The 22,653-nt window shown below is 39.2% G+C and overlaps 1 protein-coding gene across 3 annotated transcripts in view; it reads left to right on the forward strand.

The window, feature by feature from the left end:
* The window catches only part of FGD6 (FYVE, RhoGEF and PH domain containing 6), a 111,479-nt gene that overhangs the window by 50,929 nt on the left and 37,897 nt on the right, over positions 1-22,653 (forward strand). For 2 of the 3 annotated variants that reach the window (XM_081248711.1, XM_081248712.1), the window contains exons 4-8: positions 1,187-1,254; positions 1,338-1,368; positions 12,101-12,252; positions 13,447-13,603; positions 15,487-15,574. In XM_081248711.1, the coding sequence (XP_081104837.1) occupies positions 1,187-1,254; positions 1,338-1,368; positions 12,101-12,252; positions 13,447-13,603; positions 15,487-15,574 (496 nt within the window). The remainder of the gene's footprint in view (positions 1-1,186; positions 1,255-1,337; positions 1,369-12,100; positions 12,253-13,446; positions 13,604-15,486; positions 15,575-22,653) is intronic. The other variant, XM_081248713.1, reaches the window with a different exon arrangement.

Genomic DNA, 22,653 nt, shown 5'->3' on the forward strand with positions numbered 1-22,653 from the left:
GAGATAATCTGAGAGTTCACTTCCTAAATAAATAAATAAGAATTAGTCACCACCATTATTTTTTCCTGTCATTTTATTAGTGACTGACTACTGGACTGTCATGGTCACTTTTTACCCTTATTGTGACATTGCCTTGTCCAACTCTGCACTCTGTGCAGCACAAAATAACTGGGTCCTGGTACTGCCAATGCCAGCATGAATGTAGAGGCCTCTTTCTAAAACCAGATCTGACATTTCTTCCACAGAAACATCAGTGCACTTTCCTTCTAATGGCAGCAGTCATAATTTTCACCTTACATGTAATACCTGAAATTTTATGACTGCTTGTTCCTTGTTTACCCTCTTGCCCTTCACTCTGTAAACGTAGTGTTCAGATCTTTCACCAGAAGAGAAATGGAGAGAAACTCTTCTCCTTTCCTCTACTGCCCTGGAGTCAAAGCCAGCTCTGTCAGTATTTAAATGAAAACAGCTACAACAATAATCTCGCATAAATATTGAGACCTCATTCATAATCACCTCTCTTTTTTTCAAAGGTGTACATATTTTGTCCCTGCTAGAGCTTTTAGTTTTCACACCATACAATACATATTAAAATAAATTCTTTTCAGCTCCTTAGAATAAAACTGCCTTGACTGTAAGAGCATATTTCTAAAAGGGATTTTAAGTAAGTTGAGAGTGCCTGTGGCTATAATATTGGCATGTGTGTGGTATAGATTGTGAAGAGCCCTTTTCAGATGGCACTTAAGTTGCCTGATTTAGAGTGGCTTTACTAAGGGTGAAGTGCTCTTATACATGCCTATTGAATCTTCCCTAATCTTAAATTACTTGTGTGCACCCCAGGAACTCACATCATGTGATATCTGTAGGCTTCAGTGGCTGCAGAATGTGGCTTCAGTTTTGAACCATTGACAGTATGCCCCACCAGGGCTCTGGGGCTCCTGGGGCAGTCTATCAGTCCACTGTTGATGATGGTGAGGATTACCGATTGCTCTCAGCAAATCGTGTATCATGGTTTAATAACCACATCTAAACCTCCACGTTTGCCATCTGAGACATTATATAGTATGAAATGTGTTCTAATTGAAACCTATAAGCATCAGAGCTTGAATGTACGACTAACTAGCTCCAAGCTGATCTTCATTATCCTTTTATGAGTTCATGTTTTCTTAATGCACTCTTATCACAGGGTGAAGATACTGGAATGAAAAGTAAAGTCCATCATATTGCCAAGGAGATCATGAGCTCAGAGAAAGTGTAGGTATCCAGTTTCCAATTCAGAAGACTATTTGTTTCCCCATTGACTCATTTAAAACATGTCTCATTGCTGTTTTTTACAGGTTTGTGGACGTGTTAAAACTTTTGCATATTGTAAGTATCTGCTAGTATTTTCTTGAAGTCTGAGACTATCCACTTTTACATCTTTTCCTGTCCCTCAATATGTTCAGCATAATTAACTTAAATATATTTAAATTAACATGTATATACATGTACGTGCTTTCTAATACATGATTATATTTTTAAATTCACACATATGTGAAGAGAGGAATTTTCTAAAATGCATTAATCTCATGTATGTGTAGTATACCCAGATGATTTCTGAAACATAGAGCCTTTATATCTGTATTTCCAGAGTCTTTAAACTTTCTATCTTCATAATAAACAGTTATTAAAAGGATAATATTTCTTCTTGGGCATTTTGCAGAAGATGTCTGCTACAGTAGAATTTTGCACAGCAATGGGTAAAGAATGTCATGATCAGTGTTTAAAACTGTTCTAACTGAACAAGCTCCTAGAAAGACACTTAAAATAGACATTTTTACAACTAACTTTTTAAAGTTCTGTTTTCAGTTTTTATAATTGTGAACTTGAACAAACCTGTTGGGAAACAATTATGTGTCTGAATGCATATTCATTTTTCTCATGCACTCCTTTGTACCTGCAAGTTTTCACAAGTTTCATTACTCATTGGCAGTTAAAATGCTTTTAGTGTTACTTTATTTTAATTATATTTGGGCAAGATATTAAGACTTAACAAAAGAAAAGGTTGAAGTAGAGGAAACAATAGAAAAAGAAATGGAAGAGAATTGAATTACCATCAAGAAGTTTACTTATATGGTAATTATTAACATCATATTAAACTGAATTGCTGAAAAACGGTGGGTTTACAAAATATACACCCATTTATGTCTCTGCAAAGAGTATGATTTTCAGTGTTTTTTTTTTTAATATATAAACATGAAAAATGGGTTATACTTAAAGGTGGGATCATTCACCAAATGATCCCCTTGTGCTCTGTACTTGGTCCAATAGACACATGGAGGCCTAATTCCTGTGTGAAAATCTCTAGCTTTGGAAATTTTTTCTTAAAAATTTCTTAACATTGCTAATTTGTTTTGAGAAGTTATTTTCCCATGAATAGTTCCTCATGTAACTCTTGACTATATTGGAAATTTCCCTTTTAAAATTCATATATATATATATATGGCAATATTTGGTCACCCAGAGTTGTTGACAAGCATATTGTCAATTCCAAAATTAATGATAAGCTTGATAAATATAAATGACTTAGCAAAATAAACTCTATATACATTTGCTGTTATGCCCCAGCCTCTATTGTACAAGCAATTTCAGGGGGAGAAGAAAATGCTAAACTGCTGTTTATCTCTAGGATGAGCAAACTGTATCTATTGTACATATTTTCTGATAGACATGTTTAAATACAAATAGGACCACTCCAAGGAAATTTTAAGCATCTGCAAGTGAATGAGTAAACTTGTAGAGGCAAAAATTGCTATGTTTAACTTCACTGTTCGATTTGATCAAACCTTGCATACCAATAACAATTTGTAGACCACATCTGGAGAAGCATTGGCTTAGTAGATTGTATTTCTTACCAAGTATGTGAATTTTAGAAAATAGTTTGGGGAATTTCCCGGCGATCCACTGGTTAGGACTCTGCACTTTCACTTCCGAGGGCCCAGGTTCGATCCCTGGTTGGGAAACTAAGATCCCACAAGCTGCATGTCTTGGGCAAAAAAAAAAGTTTGACCTGTTAGGTCTAGCTTTCCTCATTTGTAAAATGGGGATAAAAATACCCATCTCTCAGGTTGTGAGGAATCAGTGGAATAAAGTATGTGAAAGAACCTAGTATTGTGCAATATATGGTAGGGTCTCAAATTGCTGTTACATTTTCTTCTTCTTCTTCCCTTGTAGAGCATCAATGAATGGGAAGTATTCATTTTAATAGTACCAGGCAGTAGACTTTTCACGATTCTGTCCCTTTCAAATGCCCTTTCCCCACCCCCCCGTATTAAAATTTCACTTTAATGAAGAAGTTCTGATTCCAGTGGGTAGAGAAGCAATTAAAAGCTTTACCAGTATCAGCTCGGTGCTTTGTGACCACCTAGAGGGGTGGAATAGGGAGGGTGGGAGGGAGGGAGACGCAAGAGGGAAGAGATATGGGAACATATGTATATGTATAACTGATTCACTTTGTTATAAAGCAGAAACTAACACACCATTGTAAAGCAATTATACTCCAATAAAGATGTAAAAAAAAAAAAAGAAAAAAAATTTTTTAATGATATCTTCTAAATTGAAAAAAAAAAAGCTTTACCAGTATGTTTATTTGATTTAAAAAAATATATATATATATCCTGGTTCTTACCTATATATTTTTGGAACAAAGCATAAGCCCTATAAAAATAGACAATTAGACCAAAATATTTCCCTTATCTCAGATCTGATTGATGGCCTTGGCCTCTTCCCCGCTGATGCTGAACGGAGTGAATCATCCATAACCCACCTTGATTTGCACATCTTCAAAACCTCCTAAGCCTTTAATGTAGGAGTGGGAGTAGGTCATCTGCCAACCTCATGTTAACATCCTGTCTGGTATGTGCAAATGTTAACTCACTAGAGCCCAACATTAGCGGGTATCTTAACAACCAAGCATTAAACAGATTCTCAGCCATTACTAGGAGGGGTTTATCACCAGGATAATGTGGGTGAAGCCAAAAGCATCTTGTTTGTTTCAATCCTGCACTCCCACTGTGCTGTTAAGGCTCATATTTACTCTTTTACCAAAAGTACCCCATAAAGGTAGCATGTGGATTGTTTTAATCCTGAGCGCTTCTGCTATCTGATTTCCTCTAAATGGATTAACTTCTGTGTTAATTATGTTAATTATGGTTCCCCCTGCCTGTAAGGCGCCCTGTGATTTGGCCTTTAGTAATGAGGTGAAATGTTGGTGAAAGAGAGAAAGGCATTCTCTCACTTGCAGACCATGTTCTGGCCATACCAGCCTCCTTTCAGTTCTTAGTTCAGTGCTAAGGTTATTCCTGCTCAGAGATTTTGCCAATGCAGTTTCCTGGAACTTTCATCCTTCCTTCATTTGCTCATGGCTAGTTCTTTCTTTATCCTTCCAGTCTGGGCTTAATGTGACTTCCTCAGAGAGGTCTTCACTGACCATCCTTTTCTCTTCAACTTTCCTGTGTTTCTTTTCTTCTTGATACTGCATATGTTTTGTATATCTGTTTGTTTACTTGTTTGTTTTTGGTCTCCTGTACTAACATGTAAGCTAGGTGAGGGCAGATATCCTGTATCTTCAGAGCCTCCCATCATTCCTGTTCAGTGGAAGGCCCCCAGTAAATGTTATTGAATGAATGAATGGGACTAATTGGTTAGTGGTTAAGAATTCTGCTTCTGCCACTAACTGTGCTCTTGGGCAAGTTAATGAAGCCTTGTTTTCTTTGGAAAATGGGAATAATAATAACCACATAAAGTTGGTGTAATGGTTAAATGTGATCATACAAAAAACTGTTAGGCACCAGTTTTAGCTGCAGGCTAAGTGGAGGTCCTTCAAAATATAGTGTTGTTATTTAGAATGTATTTATGTCAGTTAAAATCCATACTATTTAGTTTTAATGTTATCTTAGTAAGCTTTTACTAAAATCAATCAAAATAGAATTTGTTCCTGAAAAATACCCTACTAGGTTTCTTCTTCCATTAGAAAGTAAGCTCCATGAAAGCAGGGATTTTTATCTGTTTTGTTTATTGGTATCATACTAAATTAGTATGTTAAATGAATGATAGGAAACTGCTGAATAATACTTGGTTTGGTGAAACTCTAGTTGTTTATATTTCTTCTCCTCTTTTGTAGCAGAAGTCCAATCCAGAGGTTGCTATTATATTGTATATAAATGCCATTTTCCAGATAAAACACCTTAGACATCTAATATAATTAAGTACAAATGATACAGTGTTTTATTGCTTTCGTTATCCTATTTGCTTTCTGATGGGAGACTGGTTTAATAGACATATCTATAAGTTTATTTTTTAAATGTCTAAATAGCATGATTTTAAAAATATATTTTGAAAGAAAATGATTAGAGACTTTGAGGTCTTTTTAACAAAGATGGGCTGGTTAAGCAGTAGGTAAGTGGTACTTGTAATGAAGCATCTTTGTTCTACCAATTGCCTTAGACTGGGATATACATTACCTTGAAAATTTGAGAGACTCCCAATTAAAATCCATAGAGTTATAGGCAAAGCTACTTGGACATTCAGATGTCTGTTAGTAAATAGAATATATCTTATTAAAAAATGCATTATAAAAGACTTCCTTGGGCTTCCCTGGTGGTGCAGTGGTTAAGAATCCGCCTGCCAATGCAGGGGACACGGGTTCGAGCCCTGATCCGGGAAGATCCCACATGCCGTGGAGCAACTAAGCCTCTGCGCTGCAACTACTGAGCCTGCGCTCTAGAGCCCGTGAACCACAGCTACTAAAGCCCGTGCGCCTAGAGCCCATGCTCTGCAACGAGAAGCCACTGCAATGAGAAGCCCGTGCACTGTAAGAAAGAGTAGCCCCCATTCACCACAGCTAGAGAAAGCCTGCGCGCAGCAACGAAGACCCAACACAGCCAAAAATAAATAAAATAAATAAATAAATAAAATAATAAAAGACTTCTTCATAGAAGCCTCCAGTTTTTACCATCTTAAAATGACTTCATCTTGTTCTACTGAATACACCTTGTCTTTTCAGTTCTGAGAACCATTTAAGTATCGTTTGTTCTTTAGTTATAAAGAATCCGCCTTTAGTGTCTATTGACGTGGCTACCAGACTTTCACTTCTGAGCAGCTTCCTTCACGTGAGGACTATCCTTCACTGAATGAAGTTCATTGTTTTTTTTGGTTTGTTTTTGTTTGTTTGTTTGTTTTAATTTTTGACCACATCTTGTGGCACGCGTGATCTTAGTTCCCCAATCAGGGATCAAACCTGTGCCCCCTGTACTGGGAGCATGGAGTCTTAACCACTGGGCCATTAGAGAAGTCCCTGAAGTTCATTGTTAAGAGTGCCTTTGTCTTGCTGCTGAGGTGTTTGTTTCCCTCACCTTGGTTTGGTATAATGTTTCCTTCTGTTTATAGACCTCTGTTTGAGGGCTCTCTTTCCAAGCTTCCAGGGACTTGTGGATCTTAAATGGTGGTCATGTATCATTTAAGATAACCAAATCTCCTTTAATTAAATAAATGGCCTTATTGAGTGCTCTCTGTGCACCTCGCAGCATGATATGTTACACAAATTATCTATTTTAATCCTCATAACCACCCTATCAGATGTCATTTCTGTTTTTTTAAATGAAGAAAGTAAGCTAACTGCCAAAAGTAACCCACTAAATGGCAAAACCCATTAAATGGCAAAGCCAGACTTTGAACTCTGGTCTGTTTGAGCCCTTGCACTAAGTGAATGTTCAGAAATTGATTAAAAATTGTTACTTGAAATCTCTGCCATGTTGTGTAGGGTACAGTGTATCTTTGGCTTGCATTCAGAATTCTTTCAGTTGGGTCAGGAAACTGGAGAAGTTCTAGTTTTTCATCTTCTAAAGATGATCATTTAGGATATATTATGATGATTATTTCTTAATGTTATTAAGCAGGGGTTGGAGATTTGAGACAAAGGATAGGTTTCATCCATGTTTTATACAGTTTTGCATTGATGATTGTACATGATATCACCAGGTCTGAACATAGAAGGAGGAGTAATTTCATTCGTCAAATATTTTCATTTTAAAACAAAATCAAATTGTTAACGTGGAGCCTTCCCCCCACCCGCTTTAACTTCATAGTATCACACTGCTTTCTGTATATTTTTCAAAGCTCTTTGACCTTAGCAGCTGCTTTGCTTTTGCTTAATATGAAGTGATTCTTAATGCCCTACATGTAGGCAGGGAGCCCTGCAGAGCTCCCTGTCTGCTCATATGTCCATTTAGTCTTTGTAATTCACTGTGTCATCATAGTGGTTAAGTAATGCCCTAAGGTCAGGAAGCCCAGTCAGGACAGCTGGTTATTAACTCACTTACTTCTCTTTGGTCCTGGAGATATAAAGCCTGACCTGACAAACAAGGCCATCTGTTTTGTGCTTCATTGCTTTAGATGTTCAGACTTGATTTTATTTGCATTGATTTTTGCTTGCTCTTGCCCAAGTGATCAGAGCTGGTAAGGCTAGTATGTTAATACCTCAAAGGAGCTGAGTTTTTTTTTAAGTTGATCTGGTTCTTATTTGTAGGTTTTCTTAGTATTATTAAGAATACTATTATGGTATGCTTTTTAATCCAGAAGCCCATTTCTGTTTCTAAAAAGGCCAAGTTGTTGGTGATCAGAAACTAGAGTGTAGATGGTTCCGTTTTGCATACAGAATCTTCGGTAGGTTTTATGTTAGAACAATAGATTGAAGTATATGTAGTTGATATCAAAAACCTCACCTGCTTACCTAACATTTTTACACTCTAGCTCCCCTCACCTCTTTTATTTTAATTACCCACCTTTTCCAGTGTGAAAAAGTATACTTTGGATCTTATTGAAAGTGCCAGTCCTGTGGTCTTGCATCCTCACTGATGTAGTCAAGGGGGTGTTGGTAAATTTAGATTCTTCTGCCTCAAAATAGTTTTGCCTCTGGCTCTTAAGTGTCATCACACTTTCCCAAATTATCCTGGCTGTTAGCATTTAGAAAAATAACCAGAGATATGTTGTAATCATCTTTTCTATTAAAAAAAAAAAAAGTTTCCTCCTTCCAGTGGCACGAGTTTGGAAATGGCTGAGGTTCATGAAGAGCTGAGAAGTTAGAGACTGTGTGTAGTTCCTGTGTGGATTAGTTGCATCTGGCACTGGGGCCATTGCACATGGCTTTCAGGGGATGGTAGCCCACGAGGTGAGGGAATGAATTGGGGCCAGGGCTGCGCTGTGCGGTTAAGAAGGCCATCTGTTATGAGTAGGGCCCTTGGTCTGAGTTGCACTGGCCTGGAGGAAGGAGTGCTCTTTTCTGTTTTCAAAAATCCACCATGAAGACTAACAATGGCCCTGGTAGTACTTGTTTAAAATATGTAACTCTCTGGGTCTTAGGAATAGTATTTAATAGTTGGGTATAAACTCTCTAAATTCCTATTGTCTTTGTTAAACGTTCTTCTTTTGTGCTTATAATTATATTTCTCTTTTATTCTGACATGCTACTCATAATTTTTAAAAAGGCATCATAGCCCATTCATTCCTCTAGAGCTGTCGACACCACCCAGTAGTACTGGAAAAAAAACTAAAGTTTTGCCTGGTATGTGACAGGGACCTCCAGTTAGAGGTGGCCACCTCACTGGTCAGTACAGTGTGGATTTGGCTAGTGTCTGTTGCATGTGTCTTAAATAAACCAGTTTCCTTTTTGGCAATGGTGGCAGACATATGGAATACAGAGTCTAGCAAAAGCTGTGTCAAACAGGGTCCTTAAGCTACTTAGCAGCTAATGTCTGCTGTCACTGTCCTGGCTGAGGAAATGTCTTCCAACTGGAAAATAAAAGTCATCCTGCTGCCAAGGGACAAACATATTCATCATTTATCCTACCAGAAGAAAGGGCAGTGCTTCTTGTTTTGCTGAACAAGGAAACTCTTGCGTCTAAATTATATTAATCATTAAACTGGTTAAAAAATGCTATGGAAGATGTTTAACTGTTGTGCTTTGAATACATTTACAGTTGAGGATGTTATTCGTGGTATGTAAATATATTCTGTATAGTTCCGCCTGATGGAAAGTCTAATGACTTTCGAAAGTGTTAAGTTGGCTCTATTTTCTCTTACTAAATGTGAATGCTGATAGAAACAAGCTGTTGGGAGATGGAATTTGGCCCAAATCCATTTGGTTTCTGGAGCTGTTTTGTGTGGTTTTCTGGATTGTAGTTTATACAAGTAACGAATTCTTATTTTATATTAAAGTAATTAGTTGTCAAAGTAGTTCTTTAGTTACTGGTCTAACTAGTTGGTTCCTTTGGGTTAATATGACGGTTTTGGGCTGATAAAGTTAGTCCCAGGTACTGAGGCCTAAGTGAAGGGTTTATTAGCACTTGTTGAACATAGGATTTGCCTTGTCTGAAATATACCTTAGAAGAAGAATCGTTTTTTAATTTTTTTTTAGCCACCCCTCACGGCATGCGGGATCGCGGCATGTGGTATCTCAGTTCCCTGACCAGGGATAGAACCCATGCCCCTGCAGTGGAAGCCCAGAGGTGGAGTCCTTACCACTGGACCACCAGGGAATTCCCAGAAGAGGAATCTTTTTGTGTACTTTTATTTATTTTTTTACATATACATATATTCATTCTTTTTTAGATTCTTTTCTCGTATAGGTTATCACAGAATATTGAGTAGAGTTCCCTGTGCTCTACAGTAGGTCCTTGTTGGTTATGTCTTATATATAGTAGTGTGTGTGTTCATCCCAAGCTCCTGATTTATCCCTCCCCCTCACATTTACCCTTTGATCACCATAAGTTTGTTTTCGATATCTGTAAGTCTTTCTGTTTTGTAAATAAGTTCATTTGTATTGTTTTTTTAAATTAGATTCCACATATGAGTGATATCATATGATATTTGTCTTTCTCTGTCTGACTTTACTTAGTATGATGCTCTCTAGGTCCATCCATGTTGCTGTAAATGACATTATTTCATTCTTTTTTGTAATGGCTGAGTAATACCCCCATTGTATTTGTACACACACACACACACACACATATATAAACATCTTCTTTATCCATTCATCTGTTGATGGATATTTAGGTTGCCTCCATGTCTTTTGTGTGTGTGTGTGTGTGTGTGTGTGTGTGTGTCTGCACCACAAGGCCTGTGGGAATCTTAGTTCCCTGGCCAGGGATTGAATCCATGCCCCCTGCAATGGAAGTGTGGTGTCTTAACCACTGGACCACCAGGGAAGTCCCCTCCATGTCCTGGCTATTGTAAATAGTGCTGCAATGAACATTGGGGTGCATGTATCCTTTTGAAGTATGGTTTTCTTCTCATATATGCCCAGGAGTGGGATTGCTGGGTCATACGGTAGTTCTATTTTTAGTTTTTTTAAGGAACCTCCATACTGTTCTCCATAGTGGCTGTACCAATTTACATTCCCACCAACAGTCTAGGAGGGTTCCCTTTTCTCCACACTCCTTCTAGCATTTATTGTTTGTAGACGTTTTGATCATGGCCATTCTGACCAGTGAGAGGTGGTACCTCACTGTAGTTTTGATTTGCATTTCTCCGATAATTAGTGATGTTGAGCATCTTTTCATGTGCCTCTCTGCCATCTGTAGGTCTTCTTTGGAGAAACGTCTATTTAGATCTTCTGCCCATTTTTTGATTGGATTGTTTGTTCTTTTGACATAGAGCTGCATGAGCTGTTTATATATTTTGGAGATTAATCCCTTGTCGGTTGCTTTGTTTGCAAATATTTTCTCCCATTCTGTGGGTTGTCTTTTTATTTTGTTTATAGTTTCCTTTGCTGTGCAGAAGCTTTCACGTTTAATTAGGTCCCGTTTGTTTATTTTTGTTTTTATTTTCATTACTCTAGGAGCTTTTTGTGTACTTTTAAATTAGGTATGAGGTTGGTGCCCTTCACAAGAAGCATAAGAAATACTAATGGTTACTGTATGTATGTAAGGGGTAGGTGCTGAAAGGATCAGGGAAGAAATCAGTGTCTTTCTTTTTGTTTATTTGATTTGCCCAGTGAATTCCTGAAGGGAAAGCAGTTAGAAAGGAGAAAGAAGATAAAGCCTAGTAGAGAGTCTGTTTTACCCAACCTTTGCTTCACGGTTTTAATTAAACCTCCTGTTTCTAAGAAGGAACAACTTTTGTTATTGAATCCTCAGGACTATAGAACAGAGTCCACCATTGTTTTACTTATCCCCTGGGGGTAGGCTTCAAGATATAGTGAAATCTAGAGAAGTACCATCTCCAACCCCACCCTTTCCAAGTCCTCTGGAGTGATAGGGTAGGGTGGGGTGGGGTGGGCCTGTCTTAAAACATGTTATAAATAGTCTTCCAGGGAAAAGTGCTATGTGATGAGAAAAGGTTTTATTTGTGAAAAGTATAGATTCTGGTGAATTTATGGGGAGGTTGGATAGAGGGAGGAGAGAGTTTAAGGTCCAGAGTTAAAATGTTTTGTTGATTCTGTGTGCCAAATACATTGTAAGAAGCTTTGTGTGCAGTATCTAATTAAAGTCTCATAACCCATGTAACAGATGAGGAAAATGGAGCTAGCTCAAACAAACACAGTATTTTAGGAGTAAGGGCTTGGATTCAGTATTCTCTGATTATCAAGAATGTACCACCCTCCACATGCCTCACTTAGAATGCTCCAGCATATGGGAAATAATTACTGAAAGTGGACAAAGGGACACTTCCAAAATTAAATTAAGATCTGGAGACTTTTAAAATAAATGGATTTTGTTCATATAGTAGTATTGGAATAAATTTAAGGACTACTTAGAGTTGCAATACAATTTACAGATACCCCTTAGTATAATTACTAAGTTTGGAGATCAAAGCAAAAGATTTAAGAGAAATATCACACAGTCTGTTTTAAAACCAAATATCCACCCCAGCCATTTTGTGTGTGTGTGTGTGTCCTATCCAAGTAAGTGGGATAGGAGGAAGTGGGTACTTTACAATTTGAGTTCTTCGTGGGAGATACAATTTGCAGTTTATATTGTTGTAGGGAGGAGAGTGACTGGGGAAAAAGCTTTTTATTAAGTTACATATGTATGTATATTGTTTTTCCTCCTCTGAACTGTAACAGGATTTCCGGGATGCAGTAGCCCATGCTTCCAGGCAACTTGGGAAACCAGTGATTGAGGACCGGATCCTAAATCAGATCCTATACTACTTGCCTCAGCTATACGAGCTCAATCGGGATCTCCTGAAGGAACTGGAGGAAAGAATGTTGAACTGGTAAAAATGGACTGACTAGCTTTCCCAGTTTCCAAGTTTAGATGAAGCCATAAGGGCCCTGCATATGACAGAGAGGCATTGTTCCTGACATTGTGTTTTTTCAATATATTGAGTGTTCTTGGCAGTTACCTGCGGATTGATCACTTTGGATGGCCAAAATACACTGTTGCACCTAGTTCAGTACTCTAAATTTTTAAATTCTTTGGTAATGTTGCCTCAAAAGCAGGAAGGGCCCATAGTCAGCCAATTTAACTTTCTATAGGTGACCTTTATAATCAGGATTTTTGAAATTGGGAGAGTTTAGTTGATGTATTCACATTGGAGACATTTTTAAATGTCTCATCTATCTTTTTGGAGCTTCAAGCCAGGAAACTGCATTTTGGAAAGGAGGGCATTCACCGAAATAATAGGAAGATTTGTTGTTTGGTTTGGAAAATTTACACATATATGACATCGTTGCAGATGTAGATTTTAGAACAGGAAAAGAATACCAAAGGTTAACTGCTTTTATTGGTCTTCAGACAGTAACAGAAACTTTGGTGACATCTTTGGAAATGTGTACAGTTTGGTCTAGGGGGATTGAATTTATTGTTGAAGTCTGTGGGGAACCCAAAATAACAACATGGTGTATCACCTACTTTCATGAAAAAAATGATGAAAATTTCCCTCTAAGCGTTCTTTATACATAATCCAGGAAAATACCTCTGCCTGTTTTACAGATATCTTGCTTCTGCATGTTGGGAAAATATGCTAAATAGTGATTAATACTTAGCTGCAGCCTAAGTATAAAATTACACAGAGTTTAAGGGCTGAGGAATGATTAAAAGCTATTTTTTAAAAGCATGATAAAATAAAACATAATTAAAAAGAGTTTTCCTGTCCATACTTTATCATTACACTTATAAAAAGTTATCTTAAAAGTTCATCTGAATTTTCTGAACAGTCTCTGGCTATACAGAAGCATGAGATGGTGAAAGCAGGGAGACCAGTCAGAGGACTGGCAGAGTCCAGGCAAGATGTAATGGTAGCAATAATGGAAATGGGAAAGAGTGGGCATTTGGGGATATTTCTTACAAGAAGAGGGAAAAAAGGTAAGTTGATGGCTTGGAAATGGGGCTCTGCTCATCACTGGATATGTTTTGGATACCGTAATGACTCTTTTTCTGTTTTTGTCTATCTCTTCTCTATCCTTAGGACGGAACAACAAAGAATTGCTGATATCTTTGTAAAGAAGGGACCGTATCTAAAAATGTATTCCACATATATCAAAGAATTTGATAAGAATATAGCTTTGTTGGATGAGCAGTACAAGAAAAACCCAGGTTTTGCTGCTGTTGTTAGAGAATTTGAGGTATTTTTGCTACCGTCCTCTGTTTTGCTACTATTTCTCTGTTTTGAAACTAAAAATATTAGTGAATTCCAGTTACAGCAAACTAGAAAAGTTTTAGAAGTATTAAGATATGGCTGATTTCTAATTTGTACGGTAATTAAACTTTAAAATCATTTGTCATTTTTTCTTCCCTCTTTTCCTTTCTTCTGAAATCTTCATGCTATTGATATTAAGAATGGAAGTGTGGTATATACAGCTATGGCAACTGATAATTGACCCAGGTTTTCATCAGTGTCCAGTGAGTTGTTCTGTTGCCTTGGCAGCAAAAGAAAATATGATGGAGAAAGTTAGCTGTCTAATATCTAATGATGCTTGCATGATCGACGCTTTTTTTTTTTTTTTTTTTTTTCTGTGGTACGCGGGCCTCTCACTGTTACGGCTTCTCCCGTTGCGGAGCATAGGCTCCCGGATGCGCAGGCCCAGCGGCCATGGCTCACGGGCTTAGCCGCTCTGCGGCATGTGGGATCTTCCCAGACCGGGGCACGAACCCGTGTCCCCTGCATCGGCAGGCGGACTCTCAACCACTGCGCCACCAGGAAAGCCCTTTTTCTTTTTAAAGCTTATGTCTCATTACTTCTCATTTCTTTTTTCTTTTTTTAAAAATAAATTTATTTATTTATTTTTATTTTTGGCTGTGTTGGGTCCTCTTTGCTACGCGCGAGCTTTCTCTGGTTGTAGCGAGTGGGGGCTACTCTTAGTTATGGTGCGCGGGCTTCTCTTGTTACGGGGTTTGGGCTCTAGGCACGCAGGCTTCAGTAGTTGTGGCACATGGCCTCATAGTTGTGTCACACGGGCTTAGCTGTTCTGCAGCATGTGGGATCTTCCTGGACCAGGGCTCGAACCCGTGTCCCCCGCATTGGTGGGTGGATTCTTAACTACTGTGCCACCAGGGGAGTCCCTCGATGCTTTCTTAACATGCATTGTCACTATACTTTAATAATTATTCTACATACCAAACCCTGGATGTACATATTTAGAAAAAGATAGAACCATCATACTTGAAAAAACTCTTTCCTTCCCACTTGAGCTGTGTAAGAACACCAGGACATCTTAGGAGGCAGGGTCATTTTCACTTGGCCATTTTGATGTCACCCCACAGTAAATACCTTTATTGGAGATAGGAGGAGAGGCTCAGGAATGGGCACCAGTATCTGTTGTACATACTAAGAAAAAAACTTTCAGCAGAATCAAATGTTCTTGTGGTCAAGTCGAAAGGGTTCCAGAATGAAATGTTCCCATATACAGTGTGATTTGGGGGCTGTGTTTTGTAGCCATTCATCTGAGAAAGTTTACATTCTTCAGGCTTATAAGACAAGGTTTGCTTAGCAAGGCTGCTGTTCACGTTGTCCTTAATTTCTGCATTCTCCCCAGCACCAACTGTTGTTATTATGAGTATATTGATGATAGGCTCTGATGGTTATTTGAGTCCAGTTCCCAGTAGTTTTATTTCTGCCACCTTATTTTGGGGGCCAGGCATTTCGTTCTCGGTTGTTGGGTTGGTGTGTGTTCATGAATACACTGGTAGATGCTTTTCTGAGTGGTAGCCTGCTGCCTCTGACTGGCCTACCACGCAGACCGCAGCCTCCACCCTCCACCCTCTGCGAGAGGGCTGTGAATTTCCCAATGAGTCAGTGATTTCAGAGATGTATCTACAAGAGCGGGTAGACTCCATGGTGAGTGGTTCTGGTTTCCCACTCAGCCTAGGAGCTGTGCCTTGAAGGGAGCTTCTCCATGAATCCCAGAGTTGCTGGCTATTTAAAGTTCGGCTTCTCGAGCACTTGGATCTGGGTCCCTTGCTTCTTAGGAAAATGCGTGTGTTTACTTTGGATGCCTTTTCCTTTCAGATGAGCCCACGCTGTGCTAATCTGGCCCTCAAGCACTACCTGCTCAAGCCGGTTCAGAGGATCCCCCAGTACAGGCTGCTGCTAACAGGTGGGCTTCTCTGACAGATAACCAAAAAGCAACTCCTGTCATTCTTAGGAAACCCTGCCTTTCCTAAGAACACCTCTCTTTTTCTATCCGGTAGCCGATTTTCCTAACACATGAACTTATACACTGCTGGCAGCCTCACGTAGACATTGCCGGCACTGAACTTCTTTAGTTCTTTGGTCATCCATGTGCATTCTCTGCTCTAGGCATTCATACATGTTAATTCCTTTTGCTCAGAACTTCTTTTACGGTCTCAGCCCCACAACGCTGTGTCGTTTTACCTGGTTAATATTATTAATTCCAAGAAGGTACTTTCTCAGCCACTCAAGAATGAGGTTTAGAGTGTCACTCCCACATATTTGTATATCAACTACCATGGCCCTCTAGTCACTTACTTCAAAGGGTTGTTATAAGGATTGATTGATGAGCTATGTGCTTAGAATAGTGCCTTGGTCATAGTAAGTTCTAAATAAATATTAGCTGCTATTGTTAGTAGTATCCATATCCTTATCATCATCATGATTGTCATTATGTCTGGTCATTGTCTGTATCTTCTACTGGAACTTCAGGATTACAGGGCTGTGTGTCTAGTTTACCACTGTAATAGTTAAAAAAAGAAAAAGCTGTGATTTGAGTGAAGGCACACACTGTGCTCAGGACTTTATATTCATTGGGTCTTTAAGTCTTCACCATAGCTAGACATATATCAATATTATTTACATAGGTGAAATAACAGGCTTAGAGTGATTGAGTGGTCTGGCATCATGAAAAGCCAGTGTAGTCTCAGTACCAAGCATAGTATCCAACACATACTAGTACTAGATCCTCTGTGGTATTTGCTGAGATGGATTGGATATGCAGTGACTTAATATACATATATAATGTGCATTAAGAACTATGTCAAGGACTTCCCTGGTGGTCCAGTGGTTAAGACTCTGCGCTTCCAACGCAGGGGGCACAGGTTTGATCCCTGGTTGGGGGACTAAGATCCTGCAGGCTGCATGGCATGGCCTAAATAAATAAATAAATAGATAGATAGATAGATAAGTATCTAGATAAATAAATAAAGAATTGAAGAATTGTGTCCAAATGTACAAGAATATTCAAATGCCACTGCCACTCAAAATTCAATCAGTTGTAATTTTATGTATATAGATTTTGAGGTACTTGGTTCCTATTAGTGTTCTTAAGCAATGGCACCCCTGCTTTAATCCTTAATCACTTTCACTTAAGCCAAGAGCTATACTGAATGAGGTAGGTGAATTCTGGAAAGCCAGGATTTCCTGATTTCACTTTAGGCAAAACCTTCATACCTTCCAAGCTTGCTTAGTAAACTGCTGATGAGGAAGTCCTGCCTTTCAGCCCCAGGACTGGCTACCCTAGGTATTTCTACTTAATTTGAATTTCTAACTGTGAATCAGGCACTAGATTTCTCTCTGGAATGACGTAGGCAAACCAAATAATTTGAGGATATCCTGTCCATCTGTACTTTCTTTCCTCTGCATTTGGCAGAGATTTAGACTACACAGGGCAAAAGGAAGTGCCCATGCATGTGTTGTGTTTTTGCTAGATAAATTCAATGCTGTATCATAAATGAGCTATTGAATGGCTTAGGCTATTTCTGCAGCTATCGAATTAAGTACTGTTTTTAGTGGCAAAAGACTATGGTTTCAAATGAGAGAAGGATGGAGCAAGGTTCTGAAATTTTCATGTAAAAATATTTTTTTTCCCACACTGTGACTGATCTAAGTAAAAGAGTTACACATGTGTTTAATGTAGGTTTCATACTGAGTTTGATTTTAATTGATTAATGGTGAAATAGCAACGGCAAGTTTTAAAAATTCTCTTTAAGAGAACAGATTTCATTTGTTTTATAACCAACATGATGTGAGCTTGGGGTTAGTTTTGAGCTTTGTCTTCTTTAATCTTAAAGCCCTCCCCACCCTTAACTTGGAAAATCTCCATTATTTAAATGATGTACCACACTTTATATATAGCAGACCCTTAGTGGATTTATTTGTTCAAGGTTACAAAGTCAGGACTAAAGTTAAAGAAAGAACATAGACTTTGTAAAGCAATAACCGATGATTCATTCTATGCCTTTTCTTCCATTGATTCAAATTCTTCCCTTCCTCCACCTGACCTGAAGTCCTCCATTACCTCCAAAGCCATCTCTGATTACTCCAGTTCTCCTTAACCCTTTGTATTGGTGCAGTGTGACTTAGTAAATATTTATTTGATGCCTTGTGAATTTGCTAATATTTATATGACTTGAATGTTGATTCCTTAATTTGATTATAAACTCCTTGAGGTCAAGGAGTGAGTCTTTTAATTAATGATTAATAATTTAGTGCACCCCAGTATATCTGGGTCCCTTTGGGATAGCTTGGAGGCTGTTTAGGAAATAATTCTGGTTGGTTTTAAGCTACATTTAAAACATCCCTTTAACCAAAATATCTGTAGCTTAATTAAAGGACAACATTGAGAGAGAGAATTTCAGAGACAGTCTCTCCTCCAGAGAGGCGAAGTGTCTTGCCCCAGCAACACAAATAGTGTCTATTAGTTGAAGCGCCTATGGTCATATAATCCTAAGGACACGTGGGGGTCGGTACCAAAAGTTTGTTTTATACGTATTTTTATTTAAAACTCTTATTTTCCAATGCTCCTTTTTGTTATGTTCTGATTTCTGTCTACTCTGCAAGATATTTCTACTTTTGTTATCAAAGTGCCCCTATCTACGCACTTAGATTTTTAGAAGTTGGATTTTAAGTCTTACGTTTGCATCTGTTCAAACATGTGAATTAACTCTGGATCCTCATCTTTGGATAAACAAGCTCAATGATTTAATCCTCCACACAACCTTGTGAGGGAAGTATTGATACTTTTATTTCCATTTTAGAATTTGGAATAATTCCAGGGGCACAGAGTACACAGGAACAGAGAGAAAGAGTGAGATTATTTCAGGCAACTCCTGACAACTTCGATTTATTGAGTTTCAGGCAGAGAAAGGGATTCCTACCTGGCTTGGTATAAGTAGGTTTGTGCCCACCTTGGCTTCTTGAGAAGGGAAGATTGAGAAATGCAGGGATGAAGTACAGATAAGATAAGATAATTTCTTTTGGAATCCTTTAGAGAAAGGTAAGTGGAAATCCCCAGATACAGCAGTCCTGCCCCTACTGTTCAAACAAGCATCCTATTGTCTGCAGTGTTTTCTTCAGGACCTAATTTGGGTTTCTAGTGGGTATTTTACTTAGGCTATTTCTTCCTTCGTTGTAGTAAAAAATTTCCAACTGAATTCTTGGCAATATTTTTTTAAGCTCAGCTCAAAATAGGATCAAATAAAATGTATATGTTGTATAATGAAATGCTTAAGATTAGAATTGTTTTTTTTTTTTAAGTAGTAAAGAAAGTGATTTACTTAATTTAAGCAGGGAAAACTTGTAAATTTTACCTTTATTTTGGCCACCTGAGAGCAGTGGATCTGGCCAGATCTTTCAGTCTGTGTGGGGCCCAAATCCTATGTGAAGTTAGGACAAAGGGGGATCTTGGGGCAGCAGTGAGGGAGCAGTTTTTAAAAAGTGAACAGATGCTGCTAAAGGAGCAGCATTAATTCTTTACCACTGCTTATTTCCTTCCTCCTCATCAGTTCAGGGTAGAGACTATCTGTTTTATCCTAACTCAGTGTCTGCATAGATTCTGGCACATAACAGGGACTCAGTAAACTGAAGGACTTAGGGAAATAAACGTTGTTCCTTTTTATGAGGTTGAGAATCCCTATGCAGGGATGCCTGTGAACATTTGACGGATGGATGGATTGATAAATTGCTTTTAAGAGTAAAAACACTCTTCCAGTTACCCAGAAACAAAACTGTGGAAAGGACTAAAATGCTTCTCTTTCCTTGTCTTTCCTCCGTCATAAGACCTGCTGACTAGTTTTCCTCTGCTTCTGCTTCCTGCCCTTTCCATTTCCCTTGTTATGCTCCAGGCCAGGCCTTTCTAAACTCACGCCAAGTTGTGGCAATATCTTCCTATTGGTCATGCTCCCTTTATCACGCCCGCTTCCAAGAAGACCATAGAAAAAACGCACTCCTCCCATGTCTCCACTTGGCTCTCACACTACCACACTCAACGCTTCTGACACCAGATATATAGGTTTTTTTCCACACCAAGCGACTCTCTTCAACACCAGCTACGTGTCCTATAATTCAATTCAATTCTGACACTGTCTACCTGGAGATAGTGGGCTCATTTTCACAAGCCTGACCTTTCCAAACTTCAGATGCCATTCGCAAGTCCCAGGCTGTAACCTATATTTCTGACCGACCGACTGTAAATCTGGGTTCCCATGGCTTTCTCCTTGGGTTTGAAAGTTTGCTAGAATGGTTCACAGAACTCAGGGGAACACCTGTTTACGTTTACTGTTTTATTATAAAAGGGTATGCTAAAAGATAAAATTGAACTTCATATGGAAGAGATACATAGGGCAAAGTATGGGGGGTGGAACTCCCATGCCCTCTCTGGGCACACCAGCTCCCTAGAACCTCACCAAACCCTGTATTCTGGGGTTTTTATAGAGGCTTCATCACGTAAGCATGACCCATCATTAACTCTACTTCTAGCCCCTCTCCCCTTCCTTGAGGGTGGAGAGTAGGGCTGAAAGTTTTAAGCTTTTAATCATGGCTTGGTCTTTGTGACCAGTCCCCATCTAGGAGCCGACCAAGAGTCACCTCATTATAACAAAGGACACGACTGTCACTTAGGAAATTCCAAGGTGGCTTTGTGTCAGAACTAGGGTCAAAGACCAGATATTAGAACAAAAGATGCACCTACTGCCCTTTTTAAAAATTAATTTTTGATATGATATATTTTAATAGATTTATTTATTTATTTATTTTTGGCTGCATTGGGTCTCTGTTGCTGCGCGCGGGCTTTCTCTAGTTGCGGTGAGCAGGGGCTATCTTTGTTGCAGTGCGTGGGCTTCTCATTGCGGTGGCTTCTCTTGTTGCAGAGCACGGGCTCTAGGCATGTGGGCTTCAGTAGTTGTGGCATGCAGGCTTCAATAGTTGTGGCTCACAGGCTTTAGAGTGCAGGCTCAGTAGCTGTGGCACACAGGCTTAGTTGCTCTGTGGCATGTGGGATCTTCCCGGACCAGGGCTCGAACCCGTGTCCCCTGCATTGGCAGGCGGACTCTCAACCACTGCACCACCAGGGGAGTCCCACTCCTAGTGCTCTTATCTCTCAGAAAATTACAAATATTTGGGGAGCTCTGTGCAAGGAACCGGGGCCAGAGACCCTACAGTTGGCCCTTGGTATCAGCAGATTCGGAACCCATGGATAGGGAGGGCTAACTTTACTACACCACTTTATATAAGGGAACTACTGAGCATCCACAGATCCTGGTATCTGAGGGGAGTGCTGGAACTAATCCCCTGCAGATACCAAGGGATAACTGTGTATATGTTTTCTATCATTTCACAGATATACTTTTATTCTGCTTATTAGGAAAGTTGAAAACCTGCTTATCCTACCATAATGATGGATACATGTCATTACACATTTATCCAAACCCACAGAATGTACAACACCAAGAGTGAACTCTAATGTAAACTGTGGATTGTGGGTGGTCATGATGTGTCAGTGTAGGTTCATCCATTGTAACAAATGGACCACCCTGATGGGGTATGTTGATGACGGGGTAGGCTGTGCATTTGTGGGGGCAGGAGATGTATGGGAAATCTTCATACCTTTCCCTCAATTTTGCCGTAAATGTAAAACTGTTCTGAAAAGTTAAATCTTACTTTAGAAAAAAAAATGATTTATCCACAGTAAAAAGACCACAATTATATACCTGTTCTATATAACCAAAGAATTGCCCAAACCTTATTTTCCTTTGTTCTAGATGCATTCATTTTCTTACCTTCTCCTGAAAGCTGACTTTCAAGGCCAGATTCTCACCTCCATTAATCAATCACCTACTCATTCAACCAGTATTGATACAGGCTGGCGCTGAGCTGGGCACCTGTATACACTGGCAGACAACACAGTGGTGGTCCCTGCCCTTATGGAGCTTACAGTCCTATTCTTTGGGGTCACACCCAACCCCTAAGGGTCCCTCCCAGCTCCTAAAATTTATATTGATCTGGTCACCTTTTTTTTTTTTTTTTTTTTTTTTAAGTTTAACGCATTTCTTTTCCTCCAGGTCTTTTTTTTTTTTAATATTTATTTACTTATTTTATTTTTGGCTGCATTGGGTCTTCGTTGCTGCACGCAGGCTTTCTCTAGTTGTGGCGAGCGGGGGCTGCTCTTCATTGCGGTGCACAGGCTTCTTGCGGTGGCTTCTCTTGTTGCAGAGCACGGGCTCTGAGCACGCGGACTTCAGTAGTTGTGGCACACGGGCTCAGTAGTTGTGGCTCACGGGCTCTAGAGCTCAGGCTCAGTAGTTGTGGCACACAGGCTTAGTTGCTCCACGGCATGTGGGATCTTCCTGGAGCACGGCTCGAACCCGAGTCCCCTGCATTGGCAGGTGGATTCTCAACAACTGCACCACCAGGGAAGTCCCTGGTATTTTTTTAAAATTAATTAATTAATTAATTTATTTATTTGGTTGTGCCAGGTCTTAGTTGCAGCACACAGGCTTCTTAGTTGCAGCTCGTGGGCTCCTTAGTTGTGGCAGGCGGGCTCCTTAGTTGCGGCATGCAAACTCTTAGTTGCAGCATGCATGTGGGATCTAGTTCCCTGGCCAGGGATCGAACCCAGGCCCCCTGCATTGGGAACACGTAGTCTTATCCACTGTGCCACTAGGGAAGTTCCTGGTCACTTGTTTGAGTGAGAATATTCTGAGGATTTATTTTTGTAGGGGTCACTTTTCTTTTTTGAAGGGATCTTTTGTGCTTATAAAAAATATGTTACATATTGTAAAAAAACAAAGTCCCTCTTCATCTTCTACCATCCAGGGATGACTATCATATATCCTTTTAGGGTTGGTGTTTTTTTGTTAGGTAGGATTTTTGTTTGTTTGTTTTTTATTGTCTTTATTTTGTGTTATATGTATTATAAATTTTTCAATGAAAAGTCTTTTATTT

The sequence above is a fragment of the Mesoplodon bidens genome (assembly GCF_964165515.1).
Source record: "Mesoplodon bidens genome assembly, chromosome: 11".
In the NCBI taxonomy this organism is placed as follows: Eukaryota; Metazoa; Chordata; class Mammalia; order Artiodactyla; family Ziphiidae; genus Mesoplodon; species Mesoplodon bidens.